This window comes from Melanostigma gelatinosum (assembly GCF_949748355.1).
Source record: "Melanostigma gelatinosum genome assembly, chromosome: 11".
Lineage (NCBI taxonomy): Eukaryota > Metazoa > Chordata > Actinopteri > Perciformes > Zoarcidae > Melanostigma > Melanostigma gelatinosum.
The window spans coordinates 24,231,364-24,247,789 of NC_136644.1; the positions used below are offsets into that span (position 1 = coordinate 24,231,364).

The following is a 16,426-nucleotide window of genomic DNA, read 5'->3' on the forward strand; positions in this document are numbered from 1 at the left end:
CACACACACACACACACACACACACACACACACACACACACACACACACACACACACACACACACACACACACAGTTGAACCATGAAGATCTGGATCCAAAGAGAGTTTCGACAGTAATGTCAAACCATTTCAACTGTCAAATCAAGTGCAGAATACAAGGTATTTGTACTTTACTTGCGTATTTCCCTTTAACAGTACTTTATAGTTCTACTGCACTCCATCTCAGAGGTAAATATTGTACTTTAAGTACATTTTGCCAACAATACGAACATACCTTTACTTAAGTAAGGTGAATGTAGGACTTTCATTTGGAGTGGAGTGTGTTCACCGTGTGGTATTACTCATTTCACTGAAGTAAATGATCTGAATACTTTCTTCGATGGTAAAAACAACATCAATAGAAGGTTTTTCTTTTTCCATTTGCGAGTGCAGCTTTAAACTCTTTTTTTGTTCATATTGATGTAATGCAGTATTTCAATAATTCAGTTAAATACCTTTGAAATAAAGAAATATTAAAATGCACACAGTTTATAACTGCATCTCAACAGTCCACCACAACATGAGGCATGAGGTGTGTGTGTGTGTGTGTGTGTGTGTGTTTACCAGGTGGTCTGATTCCCATGTGTGTCTGCCCGTCCATAACGAAGCCTCCCATTGGCTGACCATCTGGGCCGTACGGTCCTGCATGGCCCACTGTGGACAAGAGGGGGGGGGATTAATCATTTTAATTATCTTGCTGCCTGCTGTCCCACAGTGATGACATCACTCTCACACTCACACTGTGAGGCTAAGGACGGCCTGACAGCTGCCGTCTATCACATGACTATCTCCTTCACGGAGAGAGATTAAAACACGTCGGTACAGACGGAGAAATCTCAACAACAACGGGTCACATTTACGTGAACTGCGGCTATTCCTGCTCCCCAGAGGATGAACAACGATGATGTGGATTAATCCGCCGCTGAAAATAGACCCCAACAAATGCTCTATTTCCTCCAGTTTGTTTGATTAGAAACTACAATGACCAGCTGTTTTAAGAAATGACTGACTTGAAAAAAAAAGAACCGATATATATCCGTGTTTTTAAATATTTGCGTCTTCAGTAGGAACAAAAGGGCTCGGAGCTGAGAGCCACAGACAGGAAGTCAAAGTCTTGAGAGACGGACTAAGACGTTGTTGTTTGTTGGTCTTGTGTTGGTTGAAATGAACCCAATAGATAAGTCGACAGAAACCAACAACAAATGCTGCAGATTTAACCGTTTTTACCGATTGTCCCTTTATAGTGCTGTCGGTCATCATGTCTTATGTTTGTTTTGGATTAACTTTCAGAAATAAAGTCTCTTCTGTTTTCTCTAAAGTTGTTTATGCTGCAGTTTATTTTCCTCTTTTTCATCTTGCATCTGATCTTTGGAGGGAGGAGAAGAGGAGGCGGGAGACGGTCATTAATCAGTGATGAGATGAGTTCACATGAAACGGATTCATCCTCGCGGGGGGAATTAGCTCCATGAAGTTTCATCCTAACGGGGGAAGCGAGGGACGTTCTTTTCAATCTACACAGTCACATTCCCAGGATCCAGGTCTTCAACAGTTTCTCGTCGCCCTCATTCAGCAGTGCATCGGCGCTTTTGTGTGGAAGTCAGCTGCGGGGTAAATGCTAACAAAGCTTAGGGGCCAAAAGGCTAGCGGTACTTTAGCCCCGCTTTAGCCAGGCGCCTATTTGTTTTAATCCCGGGTTAAAATGTTCAATGGAGTGGTCAGTCAAAGCGATTAGCGTCTTTGTCCGGAGCTAATCCTGCTGGGGTTTAGAGGCCATTCAATCCTGGAGTTTAAGCTTCTCTGTTTCGCTTTAACACACCGCAGAGCCAAGAGAGCAAAAGACACAGTGAGCTGGGGGGGGGGGTGGGGAGTTCACCAGTGAGGGCTTTTAGTGCGTCTTGCTGCTCAAATTCAGGCTGCAGGAGTGTGCTGACATGCAATTAGTGATCCAGTTATGATCAGGTGTTTGGAGCGTCCCGGTTTGCACATGAAGACATCAAATTCTGCTTTCACAAGTTTGGATAAACATCAATGTTTGTATTTGAATTCATCCAACAGAAGCCAGAGTGCTGTGACGTGTCTTATCCAGGTTTCTGACAACTGCGTCATGTTCTCATCCACAGGCTGAACATAAGAAGTGGACGTGGTCATCGTGACGTCACCCGTTGGTTTGTGGACGGATGTTTTGAAGCCTCGAGTTTGGCCGTCGCCATCTTTGGCTTTTCTGCAAACCACTGAACAATACTGAGGAGGAGCGACGTAAAGATGCTGTTTACGGCTCTGGTGCCGATCTGTCAATCACAAGGTAGCCCCGCCCTAAAGCACACCCTGCTTTATGGTCTACTTGACTCTAAATGGACCATAATGTACTAAATGAACATCATGCTGTGTTGAAGAAGACTTGAAACTAGAGATTGAGACATAAACTCATGTTTAAATGTTTACTGAGGGAGTAAATCAAGAGAGAAGTAGAGTCATTTTCTCATAGACTTAAATAGAGAGAAATAACAGGTTCTCATTATTTAATCGATCCCAATTGTTGGAACGAATATGAGATTTTATCATCCAAAGCAAAGCATCAAAATTACACCTTATCACTATCAGGTCTAGATGTTGATATGTGAAGCTGGATGCAGATCTGGACCGGAGAGTAAATATAGAAACAAGTATAGAACTTGCCTGCTCTGTTGGACTGGTCGATCATGGGCTGAACGATCCGCCGCCTCGCGTTGATGAACCTGAGAAACAGAAGAGGAGAGGAACGGGAGGAGGGAGGAGAAGGAGGGAGGAGAAGGGAGAGACAGTTTATAAATGATGAGCAGCAGTCGTTCAATGTGGTGTCTGTGAAGCTGCAGAGGAACCTCAGCATCCTCTCTGATTCACTGTGGGACATCGTACGCCTCACTGCACACAGAATATCACAAGCTTCTCTCGTATTTCTCTGTTTTCTGAGCGTGACGGAAAACAAATACGTTCATTGAGATGAAAAGTGCTTCATACAACCACATGGAACATCTTTAATGTCGTTGAGCTTCTGTTCCAGATCTATCAGCACAGAAAAACGAGTTGCTTTCAGTTCAAGTTTCAAAAAACTCAATAAAAATGATAGCTCATGTGCCACGGAAAAACAGAATTATCTCACCTGGACTTTTTTAATATTAGTAATTGGTATTGTTAATTTATATATATATTTTTAAGCCTTTGTTTTTGCTAAAAAACAACTACATTTTCCAAGATAACTGAGTAATTTGTACTGATATGATTAACACCAAGGAGCAAAGGACACCAAAGGTTTAGCAGCTAAACTAGTTTGGTTTCCGTCGGCCAACAGCTTCATTTTAGCAGCTAACATTTAAACACAACCAAAGTTTGAGTTTAAAACGCTGACATGTTGTTCCTGTCTGGTGGGCCAGTTCGTCAGTTTATTGAGTTTCGTTTCAGTAAACGCAGAGTTCAGGTTAGTAACGAACAGGAATTAATATCCTGTGGTTCATTTCAGCAGCTTCAGTTTAGTTTTCCGTTTGCTGAACGTCATTTTGAAACTTGACCAACATTTTAGATCAACAGCTGAACCTCTGGTACCGTTTGTGGTCCAGTTCGTTCGCTAATGCAGTTTGATTTCCTTTAGCCAACACTTTAATTTAAACAAAACCAAAGTTTTACAGCTACAATATGTTCCTGTTCACAGTGGTGTATAGTAACGAAGTAGAAATACTTCGTTACTGTACTTAAGTAGTTTTTTTGGGTATCTGTACTTTACTTTACTACTTATATTTCTGTTTACTTTTACTTTTACTTCACTACATTTTGCAAAGAAAACCGGTACTTTTACTCCGATACATTTCCCCTGAAACCTTCGTTACTCGCTACAAAATCAAATCTATCTTCAGAAACAAAATGAATCATGAGAGCAGCGTCGGGGACTGTGGTGGAACACAGACTGCAAGCCAGCAGGTTTGGTGAATCAGTGGTCCTAGCAGCAAGTTAAATCATTGGTTAATCAAAGCCGCGGTGTTTTGATTCCCAGTGATGACCAGGATGCTACATGCTATAAGCTAGCGGGCGACTACATGAGTAGAATTCCACTCTACGATGACTGATTTCATGATGGAAGCAGAAATGGAAGCACCTGCTACTCCCGCAACAAATGACGGTGTGACGAAGACCAACACCAGTGGATCGCTAGCGAGTTAGTGAGCTGAGGAAGTGTTGACAGTTGTGCAGCACTAGTTGGCTAACGTTAGCTGTAGCTGTATACACGGATTGACAGGAGCCGCGAGAGCGCAGCATTCGGGGAATTCTTCGCAGCTGTGTGCAAGCTGTCTGTGACGCTGAACACACCTCTACCTGCCTCAGCGGCCTGTGAAAGACTATTTAGCATCGCAGGACTAGTCTTCAGCCCCAGAAGAGCGAGACTGAATTCTCGCAATTTTGAAAACCAACTTCTTTTGAAGATGAACAGGACATTTTTCAGTTTCAAGTAATGACTGTGTTGTTACTTTAGTATTGATCATGTTTTGATATTTGAGTCATGTTGTGGATGATCAGATGGAGTTATGATGGCAGCAGTCGCCCAATTGCAGATTCAGCTTGAGCAAAACCTTTGCCTGTTCAGGCCCATAGGAGTTCACAAGGCAGGTGTCCTTTCTCACAACACTGACCTGATGCATCAAGTGGATATGTTTTGCTGAACATAATATCATGCATTTGTCCTCTACATCCTCTAGTCTAATGAGCATACTTATAAAAGCACTGTTACAACTCCTTCATAGTGTCATATTGCTTTTCAGAGAATTATGATGATAAGTTCATAGTAGATGCAAAAGTATACTTATGTACAATATATTATGTTGAACATTGTTGTTCCTGGATGGATCACAGCAACCCAATTATGTTCAACACAGCTCCATGTCCTTGGTCATGGTGCCACAGCACTTCAAAGAATAAACTTCATAATTCTCACAATTCTGACCCTTTGCTTTTTTATTAACAGCATTTACTTGTACTTTTACTTTCAATGAACAGGTTATGATGTTCATTTAATGTTCAGTTTATGATGTACATTTAATATCAGAAAATTACTTTTGATACTAAAGTACTTTTGTACTTAAGTACAATAAATATCAGATACTTTAAGACTTTTACTCAAGTAGTATTATAATAGGTGACTTTTTACTTTTACTTGAGTAGTTTTCCAGTAAGGTATCTTTACTTTTACTCAAGTATGGCTTTTGAGTACTTTATACACCACTGCCTGTTCAGCTGGTGGTCTGTAAGCTACAAATTCGGGTTAGTAGCTAAAAGTGTTTCATTTGTAATCTGAATTGTATTAAGTCAGGTTTATTTGGTTCCACTTTGCTTCCTGGAGCTCGGCCATCTGTTGGTGTACAATGGAAAACTACAATGGGACAAGCAGCCATTTAATCACATGTCAGTCCACTTTCTCTTGTGTTTAAAGTATTATTCCACAGGTACCACAGCGGCTTTGCACAGTGCTTCCTAACCGGGTTAAACCCGCGGTAGAAAGGTTTGAACTGCACTCGTGGCTTCAGGCGTCAGGGGGGCTGCAGCAGCGATGCATTCATACATGTCCCCTTCTAAGTACACTCTTGAAAGCCATCATCCTGGTATGCGTGACCTATGACCTGGCACCTTCTGTGACCCCCCCCCCCCCCCCCCCTCCTCCCTTTAACTCCCCCATATTCCCCCTGTCGCCTCCCCTCTGCCTGGTCTTCCTCAGCTTAAAGCCTTCTGAACCGCCTGCCGACCCCTCCCGACCCGCCCCGGAGTGAAAGCTCTGTGGTTCCCCACTTGATTTATGTCCCCTACAACCACCTCCACACCCCCCCCCCCCACCCCCCCCACCCCCGGCAGGGATGGTTCCATTTCAACTTGTTCGGAAAAGAGGGAGGAGAGGGGGTACAGAAAAAAAGTAAAAGTGGGGGGACGACCCTGTTTCCTTTTCAGGAAAACAAAAGCCAGAGCAGCCTTTTCAGGGAGTAAAAAAAAGGCCAGCAGGAGGAGGAGGAGGAAGAGGAGGAGGAGGAGGAAGAGGAGGAGGAGGAGGAAGAGTGAAATACAGAAGAGTTTTTAGAGAGTAAAGGAGGATCTGCATCAGCTCCAACAGGAAGCTGAACAACTTTCACTGAAGTATTTGACATCGTCGGGTCTCGAGGGAGTTTCCTCCCCGAAGTTCTGACAACACGCAAATAATTGACTCCCTCTGGTTTTTAGCGCCACGTGATGCTTTAAATGCTGTTTGAGAGACTCTTTGAAAAACTGTCTTCTAAAAATACAAAATACTTAGAAATAAGGAGAAAATAGATGAGAGAAGTATACTGGTTCCATAAGTAAAGACTTTTTTTGCGACCGGAACATATATTATCTGTCACAAGATAATTAACGAAAGAAGACAAATACAGAAAACATGTTTCTGTTGCAGTAAATTATTTTTTAATGTCAACACTCAATACTTTTACCTCTTTGGGCCGTTTACAAAAGGAGAAACGAAACTGTTGATAATTCACGTCCACGACGAGGAAGGATCCTCTGTGATTCTACAATAATTAATTCCTGGGATGAAAATCATAACTCATAGTTTGGTTTAACCTCAGCAGCTGTGGACAATTAATCATGTCATGTTCTGATGTTATTGTTTCATATTCGTTGGATTGTTCATTTGGTACAATAAGAATAAATCCAAAGTCGTTCAAGTTGAGGCGGAAAGAAATGGAATCATCTGACCGTCAGTCTTTAACCTCCATAAGAGAGTCAAGAGCCTCACCTACGCATGACCCCTCACACCATGAGGCTGAGTTTACAGCTGTCAACCCATAAACACACACACACACACACACACACAAAGACATTGACCATCAGCTGCCCCCCCCCCCGGCCTCCATAACACTGACGCTTATTCTTCTGCAGCCAGACGACCCATAAAGTGCGACACGGCACCCGACTGAGCTCAGGTACCGTTTGAATCTGGTCTCTCTCTTGTTTTTGAGAAAGTATTTAACCTTCCGTTGATCCTGGATGGTTCTGCTACGATTTAAAATCTCTTTTCTGAGGGCGTCCTGGCCGAGATGTTTCTCAAACACAGTTTGTGAAATCGTCCTGAAATGTGATCCACTGGTTTCGTGTTCAGGGACACGAACTGTCCATGTTTTTCTCAAACGAAAGTTAGGTTGAGGCAACAACACCACAACAACACCACAGCCCGGTGTCAAGCACAGTCTCGTTTGTTGGACCACCTCCCGCCCAATGAAAGTCCTCTTTTTGAATATTAAAAACCACGTCACTTGCTCCAACTGTTGCTTAATCACGTGGATGCATTTCATTTGTGTGTCCGCCACGAAAAAAGATCCTAATTGACTTTCCATTGTCATTATAAAAACAACAACAGACAATTTATGTCCCTGCACCCAAAATATGTGACTGTTTCACAACCTGTCATGATGCTGGGCTGGTTTCTCACATACAAGCACAAATAACTTCAAAGCAAAAACAGCAAATAGTTCAAAACAAAACAAAATAAATGTAACATAAAAGAGACAGAGACTTAAAACCAACAGCTGATTACACCAACGAGTTCGTACCACGCATCACTGGCACTTGGGTTCAGCAAACTGTTGGATTCCACACGTTCACTTTTCATTCTCTTCATTCAGTCATAGATCTGTGGTCGAAAAGTTGCACTCAATTATTGTAAATAAACATTGTGTTGACTCTGTCGTCTCTGGACTTGTTTTCTGTTTGGTCCTGCAGCTGTTGAGAAGTTTGTTTCCTCCACTGATGTGACCATCAGGTGTCAGCGAGGCTGCAAACATCGACCTCACGTCTAAATCTAAATTTACATTAACGTCCTAGTTAAAGAAAGGTGATATCTATATTACATGGGAAAAGTAAAACACCTCCAGCCCCTCAGGTTGCAGGAGGAGGAGGAGGAGGAGGAGGAGGAGGAGGAGGAGGAGGAGGAGGAGGAGGGCGTTTGCTCCTCAGTCGGTCTCCTCTACTGAGGTTTTAAACAAAGCTGCTACACAACCACAATCACCAAACACACTCGCTGACACACTGCTTGTAAAACAGTCGCTAAGCCCCGCCCACCCTGGGTGTCACTCTCAGGTCAGTACGCCACCCCCCTACCTCCCCCCCCTCACCCTCTCACCCCTCCACAACGGGTGTGTTTAAATAAAGCAGTCCAGCTGTTTGACATGAAAATGCCATTTACACCAACTGCCTTCAACACCCCCCCCCCCTTTCAGAGAAAAGGTGAAGAGGAAGAGTGAAGGAGAGGAAATTTAAGAAAGCAAGCGAAGGAAACAAGGAGAGGAACTACAAGTAAGCAAGGAAAAGAAACAAGGAAAAGAGATGAAAGGAAGCACGGAAAGTAAAAAACAAGTAGGGTGGAAACAAGGAGAGGAGAGGAAATATAAGGAAGCAAGGGAAGGAAACAGAGGGAGGAGATGAGAGGAAAACATTTAAGGAAATAAAAGAGGAAAGGAAATAAAAGGAAAGGAGAGGAAACGAGGGAACAAAGGAAATTATGAGAGGAGAGGAAGACGTCATCTGTAAATTCAAGCATCTTTATAACAGTCAAAATGAACCAACCCCATATCAACCACTCAGTGCCCACACCTACACGCGCACACACACACACACACACACACACACACACACACACACACCTACACACACCTACACGCACACACACACACACACACTCCGGCAGTATAAAACAGCGGTCGGATCAAAGCTTGATTTACAGCCTTCGTCTCTGCTCGTTCACTCCGAATCTGCAGAATCAGGGAAAACACTGCGAGCTGCTCCAGAGGCGTTACCACGGCAACAGCCAAATATTCAGAGGGAGCGGAGGTCTGACTAATGGGTCCAGTACACACATATATATATATAGTTCAGTATATATACTTATTTAAATTACGTCATGATACAAATAACATGCCTCAGATTGTGTGCGTGCACTCGTCTGCTGTTTATAATTCATGCAAAATACATGGAGATATAAAATCTAAATACTTAATTACCTCTTTTTGATTCAGGTGATTGATCCACTTGATTCAAGTGCGGTTTTATTTTCTTCAAATAATTAGTTTGTGTTTGTACAGTCTCAACATAAGACCTCCGTGATGTCAACAAATGTAATCATTTCGTGGAAGCACATGAACATTTAGGTCGTCTGACGCGGTGAACCGTGTCCTCGCTCGTCTTCCGTCTCGTTAGCTGATCGACCGCGTTGTTCCTGAACAGTCTTCACATCCTAGAATCGCTTCTGACGCGGAGGACGTTCACGTTCTAGTTGCATGAACTTGGACAAAAATGGAAACTGGAACCAGGTTCTGAACCCTGAAAGCTTCCTGGAGAAGCTCTCAAAAAGGTCACAAAACTTGAAAAAACGCGGTGGAAATGGCTCTAATTGGATAAAACCTGAGGAACCATCAGTCCTTTAAAGCTAGAGTTGATAATCTTGAGAAATCATCAAGTTATCCAACATAAAAACTCAGCCCAGTGTTGCAGCACGAGCTCCAAAAGTCGCTTAATATGGCGAGGAAGTCGCCAAGTCGGCAACACTGACACCCCGTCCCGTCAGGCCTCCCTCTAAAGCCACTCCCCTAAAATGATCAAGATTAACGTAACATGGCTGTTGGTTGTACTCACAGCTGTTAAGCCCACAGTTTGACACGGCCATTTACAGTCCGGCAGCAGCCAACGACACCTTTCTCTCGTTTTGTCGGAGCATTTGAATCATGTCTGAATGCAAAGATAAAAATGCTTTTGAGGACGATTACCAACCCGCCCTTTAAGTTTAGGTGGATTAAACGGTGTGGTTAAATCCCCAACAGTGTAATTTGCTGACGTTTTCATTTCCGTGTCCGTAAACAGAACACATCATGACAACCTCCTACTGGTCTCTGCCTCCAAGCTCCAATTAACTCTCCAATTAACCGCCTCCTCCCCTCTGTAACTGTAATTGGGGGATATTTGGCGAAGGGGCAACCCCATAGGATCTAATTCACATAATTAGGTTTCCTCTGGGGGGGGGAGAGGGTTGGAAACACACAACAACAACGCCGCATCGGCAACGTCGCCAACTCACCAGTTGTTGACCTGCAGGATGGTGAGGCCGGTGTCCTGAGCCAGCTGCTTCTTCTGCTCCTCCGACGGGTACGGGTGCTGCAGAGGGACAAAACACGGAGGTGTCAACAAACTGCAAAACATCACCGGGTTGTTTCTTCTTCTGTTTTTTTTTAGTGTGAGCCTGAAAGCTGCTCATTAGCGTTACAGAAGGGAGGCGGGGCCAGACTCATTAAGGGGATATGAAATGGAGCATAATTAATGGAAGAAATGGTGAGCCAATTAGAGAGGGAAGCCAAGTGGAGAGAGCGCCCGTTAATTAGTGTGTGTGTGTGTGTGTTGGGGGTTGGTTCAGGCTTGTTTCTCTAACAGTAGTGGATCAGAACAGGCCTGAGGCTGCACAGCTCCATCCCTGGAGTGTGTGTGTGTGTGCGTGTCTGTTTATTATGCTTTCAAATGTTATGTTGTAGATGTTGTAGGTATTGATTCAATGTGTCCTCATTCAACGGTTCGTACGTTATCTTACAACGCTAACCAAGCCCCCAGGAAGAGCGTCCGGCTTTGTAGCAAATTTGACATAGTGGCCAAAACGGTGGAATTACAACTTCAGCGTCGGTCACCTGACGCCATGGGGCCCAACAAGACTTTCCCGAATAAACTCGCATTGGGAAAGTGACGTCTGTAAATCAACAGATCTTTTTTTTTGCGGTAAAATGACTTCCCAGTACTTCCCCGTCAGCAGTCTGAGCTTTAGTGAAATCATGTCATCCTGGCAGCCATATGTTGGCTTGTTGTTGGTGGTTGTGGCTGTCGAAGGACGCGTCTCTTCTCCGCAGCGCAGCAGGGAAACAAAAAGAGGGAATTTTATTCTACAGAAGGTTTTAGCTTCATGAAAAAAACCCTGGAGTAGTTTAATCAAAAGAAGAGTCATGAATTCACATATTTTCACAATAACAAATTTATGAAAGTTACCATATCGACATTATCTAAAGCCAAGTCCAACAGCAGAACATTTCACTGCTAAATCTTTCTTCAAACTATATTTTTAGTTTATACTTTTTTATGTCAGTGAAGGCTTAGAACACCTGTTCCTTTACGGGTCTGAAGTAATGAAAAAATAAAACCACAGTTTGTAAATGTGTGAAGAGAAATAATCGAAGCGTTAATATATTTTCACTGCAGCCGAGCCGACATGCGAAAGACAGAAAAGGAGAAGACATAAAGCAGGAAGATTCTTCCACCGCACATCACTTCCTGGTTTTACTACAAACTATCGCCAGCCAATCAAACAGCCTCGGGCCGACTCCAGACGTCTCACCACATGTCTCTCTGGTGAGGAGGGAAAGTCTTTGATGTCTCCTTTCCTCCGCCCTGACCATCCCTCTGCCAAAACTGCAGCGCTTTCCCTGTGATCTGATAGCAGGTAATTGGCCTAAACTGCATCTAATTTGCCACAAAGAGCGATAATCACGAGGTCGTTTCATCGCCTTTTCAGCCACAGAGTCGCAGCTCCCTCCGGGGCGCCGCTTTAATTGTTCCGATTTCAAAACAAGGACGAGACAAAGCCAGTGACGGACCTTCAGAGCGTCACATGAAGATTGTTTAAACCTGGGCAACACACACACACACACACATTGCTGGGTCAGGACCATCCCGCTCTTGTTGCTCATTCAGTCACATAAAATCTCCACGCAGCACGAAAAACAACTTCAATGTTCCAAACCGCAGAGTCTTCGAGGCGAGAGTGAAAACACATGGTGCACGGTTCAGGGCTGGTCCACCTCCCGGTCTAATTTCAGAGTTTCCACTCAGGGTTTTAATCTGAAGCCACCTGTTCGTCATACAATTATAATCCTGTTAGCAGAGAGCAGGCTGGCCGGCCGTCTCGCCGTGAATAGAGTTTATCCAAACAATGTAATATCGGGCACGAGTTTAGAATTGTGAGGTTCATGAGCTTAATTTAGTAGCGCGCAGATTATTCATTTGAGCAGAACAAATGACACTTAAAGTTACTGTGAGGACCTTTTAACTGGTTATGAAACAATTGAATCCCGATGCCTCTACATGACTTCATATTTCTATATCGTTATTATTAACGCTCGACATCGGATTCCGTGCAAAATCATACAAAATGTAACGGGTTAACCAGAAACTCCTTCAGCCACGCCCGGCAGCAGCGTCTCCTCCTCCGAACAGAAGTGAATAGTTGCTCGTAGTAGCTTTAAAACCTTTACGCGTTGCCTAACCACGATGTATTTGCCAAAACCACAATCTCCTTTTTGCTCGTTTTAGTTTCCCATCTTGCTGCAGTGACGTACAGGTGTACTCCAGGACACTGTGACATCACTGGGTGTGGTTACAAGGTGCACAACAAAGCACACTTGTGACATCTGGCTGTGGTGTCCATTGAACAAAACCCGGGGACAATTCTTTATCACCTCCAAACACACTATTTCCCGCTGTGATGTGGGGAAGGTGTTGCTGTTTAGTGTCCCAGTAAAGCTGTTAAGAGGCTGTAATTACAACTCATTTAGGGTGTGTGTGTGTGTGTGTGTGTGTGTGTGTTAGTATTTAACAAACACGTCAGCACTGGTCCAGAGTTGTCCACCTCTGAAACAATTTAAAGGTTGGAAATTAAAGAAATGATCAGAAAGCAAAAGAAAGTTGGAACATTTTGTATTGTTGAGTCGTTAATTTGAAGGCGACTTTAAATTGCGTCTTCTTTCCTGATCCGTCTTTTCGGACAGCTCGAAATCTTTCCCTCCATCTGTCCTCTGATTGGCCTCGACTCCTCGCTTCATTATCTGACGGACGCTCATTTACGCTGTCAGGGAAGAAAGGCTGCTCCGTGATGTATGTGGCCACATGCTGGACATTTTTTGTGTGTGTGTGTGTGTGGGGGGGGGGGGGGGGGTGAGAGGTCAATAAAGGCGACCCCCACAGAGAGCCGGGCCCTGGGGTCCCTGGGGGGCCTGTCACAGAGGTAATGGATGATGTTTTCACTGCAGGGTGAGGGAGCCACAGAACAGCCGTCCTCACACTGCGGGGAAACGGACGTCTGTTCACAGTGGCCTTTATTTTTAACCAAATCCAGAGAGTTTCAGACCAACCACAGTCCTGATCGTTGGGTGCTTTGTTCTTGGCTAAGAAACTTGGGCGATTTGGTTCACGGAAAACTTTACAGTTTTGTAAAAAACATCATATCCGACCTGGTTAGACTGTATCTTTGACCTTTGTTCCTAAATCTGCTGCTATGTTTCTACTTGAACAGGAGACATATGCATTCAACACTTCATTAGTATTTCTAGTAAAAGCAACTTCATAAAAAAAAAGAAATATATATATATCAGTTACAGGAAACTTAAATCTAAAACTCTGTATTGATAACAGATTTAGAAACACTTAAGTCACAAAAACAAGTTTGCTTTTGGAACCTAAACAAATAATCACAGGAACTAAATCAGGAACTACACATTCCTTGAAGACTTTTTCGGGGCCGGGACTTAAGCTACTAAATATAGAACGAGCTCTTGAACTAATCTACAACTAACTCTAGAACTTAATCTAAAACAAACACGAGATCCAACTCTATAACTAAATGTAGTGCCAAGAGCTAAACCAGGAACTACACAATCCTCGAAGACAAAAACTAGTAACTACCTTTAGTACTAAATCTAGAACTTACTCTGAACTAACTCTAGAACTAGCCTTGTGTGGATGAAATGCAGTTAAAGATTTTGAGTTTCAAACATCTGTGATATACTTTCCCTTCATAAATACAAGCGGCTGCAGCACAAGCAGCATCTCATCACATACTTGCATGTGAACTCTTAGTTTATCCGGATGATTTAAGCTCTTGTCACGTCAGAAAGTAGCGCTATCCATTAGCTGAGAGGCTAATCGCTAACACATTAACCAGCCGGGAGAATTCTTGCACTATTCAAATCACAATCACGGTCCCAATATCTCTCGGAGCTAGCTGGTTTGCTAACTGCCACTTAGCACGTGAGCTACCTTGGATTCATTGGAGGTTCAAACTGTTTATTCAAGAAACGTATTTGTACCACCGACTCCTGTGTCACAACAGTGTGAAAGATAGGCCGTGTAACAGCGCTTCTTACTCTGGAAAGGTTTAAATTAAAAATGGATGGTGCCAAACGGCATCGAGGCTATAAAGAGCTTTTGCTGTTTATCTAAAAGAAACGTGAAGTCGGCATGATGTCGGTCAACAGCACAAATGTGTTCGAGGTTCACCAAGCTTGAACTCTGTGTGAAAGACTTGCACACATTGACTTCGTCCACGCGAGGCAACTTGCACGGAAAGTCCTCTGAAGTAACACAGGACACACGGGGAAGGCAGCTCTGAAAAAAAAACATTCAGATTTTCATTCTTGCTATTTTTTTGCTGATTCATTCATTTCTTCCACATTTGTTGAGCAATAAAAAGACACTGAAGCAGAGACGAAGCGGCAGCAGATCGCAGAAATCACATTTTAATCCTTTGGGTCTTTAGGTTTGGAGGAGTGCGTGAACACAATCACCGGCAGGTTTAGTGAGCAGATGGTTCTGTGGGAACGATGGAGGACAGGTTGGCCAACATGAGAACACGATGGTGGACAGAGCCTGCGATGCGATGGTGGATTTCACATTGGTGGCGTTTGATGTCTGATGGCGTTACGAGAGCGAGCCCTGTTGTACGGTCCCGACTCTAGTGAGGTGGTGGTGCTGGTGAAGGGGGGGGGTTATATAGCTGGGTGGCGGCAGGCAGCTGAACACGTGTTGGTGCCTGTGGGTCGCCGTGGCCTCGCCATCACCCACATCTGCAGCCCTGCGTCTGTAAACAGCTGCTGATGGATGGATGGATGGATGGAGGTGTCCCGGTGCCCTCTGACCCCTGATGGATGGAGGGCAGGGGGTCTGCGAGGTCAGCGCCGGGGCTTCCTGCTAACTCATCAGTCCCGCCCGGCTCAGGAGGCCCATTCCTCAGCCGGCCGACAGGCGAGCGGAGTGAAGACTCTGTAATTGTGCCGCTCGCTTTGAAGTTTGGGAGTCATTTTCTCTCGTCTCTTCATACCGACACCATCGTGTTTTTGTTTTTTTTCCTCCAATTTCTGCTTCTCCGTCGTCGTGCTGAGAAGCACTTGGACGTGCAAAGTCTTTCCAGCTGGTTTGATGGAGTCACATGTGTAATTTGTAAGCCAAAGCAGCTCTTTAATGAGTTGGGGCGACTGTAAACAAATGTACACACAAAGCTTCCACCACCGGTTTGTGATGCAGGTTTATAAAGAAGTTATTTAAGGAGGCAAACATCTGTGAGCGAGAGGGAGGTCAATTACAAACTAATTACATAACAGGGAGGATGCTTCCCATTTGTTTTTTTCCACTTTTACATGAAATAAAAATGGGAAAAAGCAGGAAGTGTTTGTGTGTGTGTCGGTTTGTGGCTCTGCATTGATGAGCTGTGGCTCAGAGAAGGCTGCTGGAGTTTGTGTACGACTTCACAAATGCACACGCATACACACACACACACACACACACACGCACGTCAGCAGCGTTGCTACTGCGAGGCCCGAGACACAAAGATTCAGGGCGGATCAGGATGAACTTATCTCTCAATGATCTCTCCTGAATCGGACATTTTCCACATGTTGCTTCCCCTAACGTTTCCATTACCACTCTGTGTAACCACGGTAACCATGTCCATCAGGATTGAAGCAGGCCGATAATAAAGAGTCCGACTGCAGGACTTATCAAAAACAGGCTGTCAGTTCAAAAGAGTTATAATGCTCTTCTAGAAGTGTACACATGAGCGCACACACACACACACACACACACACACACACACACACACACACACACACACACACACACACACACACACACACACACACACACACACACACACACACACACACACACACACACACACACACAGTATTGAAATGAGTATTACTGCATGTAATAAATGTAAAAAAAAAAAAAACTATGAAAAGTCAGACATTCCTAATTTTACTCCACTACAGATGTACAAGCATCAAAATGCTCTTAAAGTCACTGTGAGAAACGTTGAACTGGTTATGAAACCGTTGAAATGTAATACTGACGCCTCTATGTGATCTTCAGAGAGACGACTATATTATTCTTCAAGCTCGTCATCGATGCCACCCGGTCGGGTTCTGGTAAAATCAGATGAAATCACCGCTGGGAGCGAACAGCGACACCAATCTTCTGGAGGCCCAGGCCACAATGCTAGGCCCGCTGGAGGGAAGGGAGGCACGGGAGAACCAGAACCAGGAG

General features: G+C 44.1%; 1 protein-coding gene across 1 annotated transcript in view; it reads right to left on the reverse strand.

Annotated features, from left to right (window-relative positions):
• meis1a (Meis homeobox 1 a) overlaps positions 1-16,426 on the reverse strand; it is a 36,809-nt gene that overhangs the window by 2,338 nt on the left and 18,045 nt on the right. The window contains exons 9-11 of the mRNA XM_079278391.1: positions 10,152-10,228; positions 2,717-2,775; positions 605-694 (exon numbers count right to left, since the gene is read on the reverse strand). Coding sequence (XP_079134517.1) covers positions 605-694; positions 2,717-2,775; positions 10,152-10,228 — 226 coding nt within the window. The remainder of the gene's footprint in view (positions 1-604; positions 695-2,716; positions 2,776-10,151; positions 10,229-16,426) is intronic.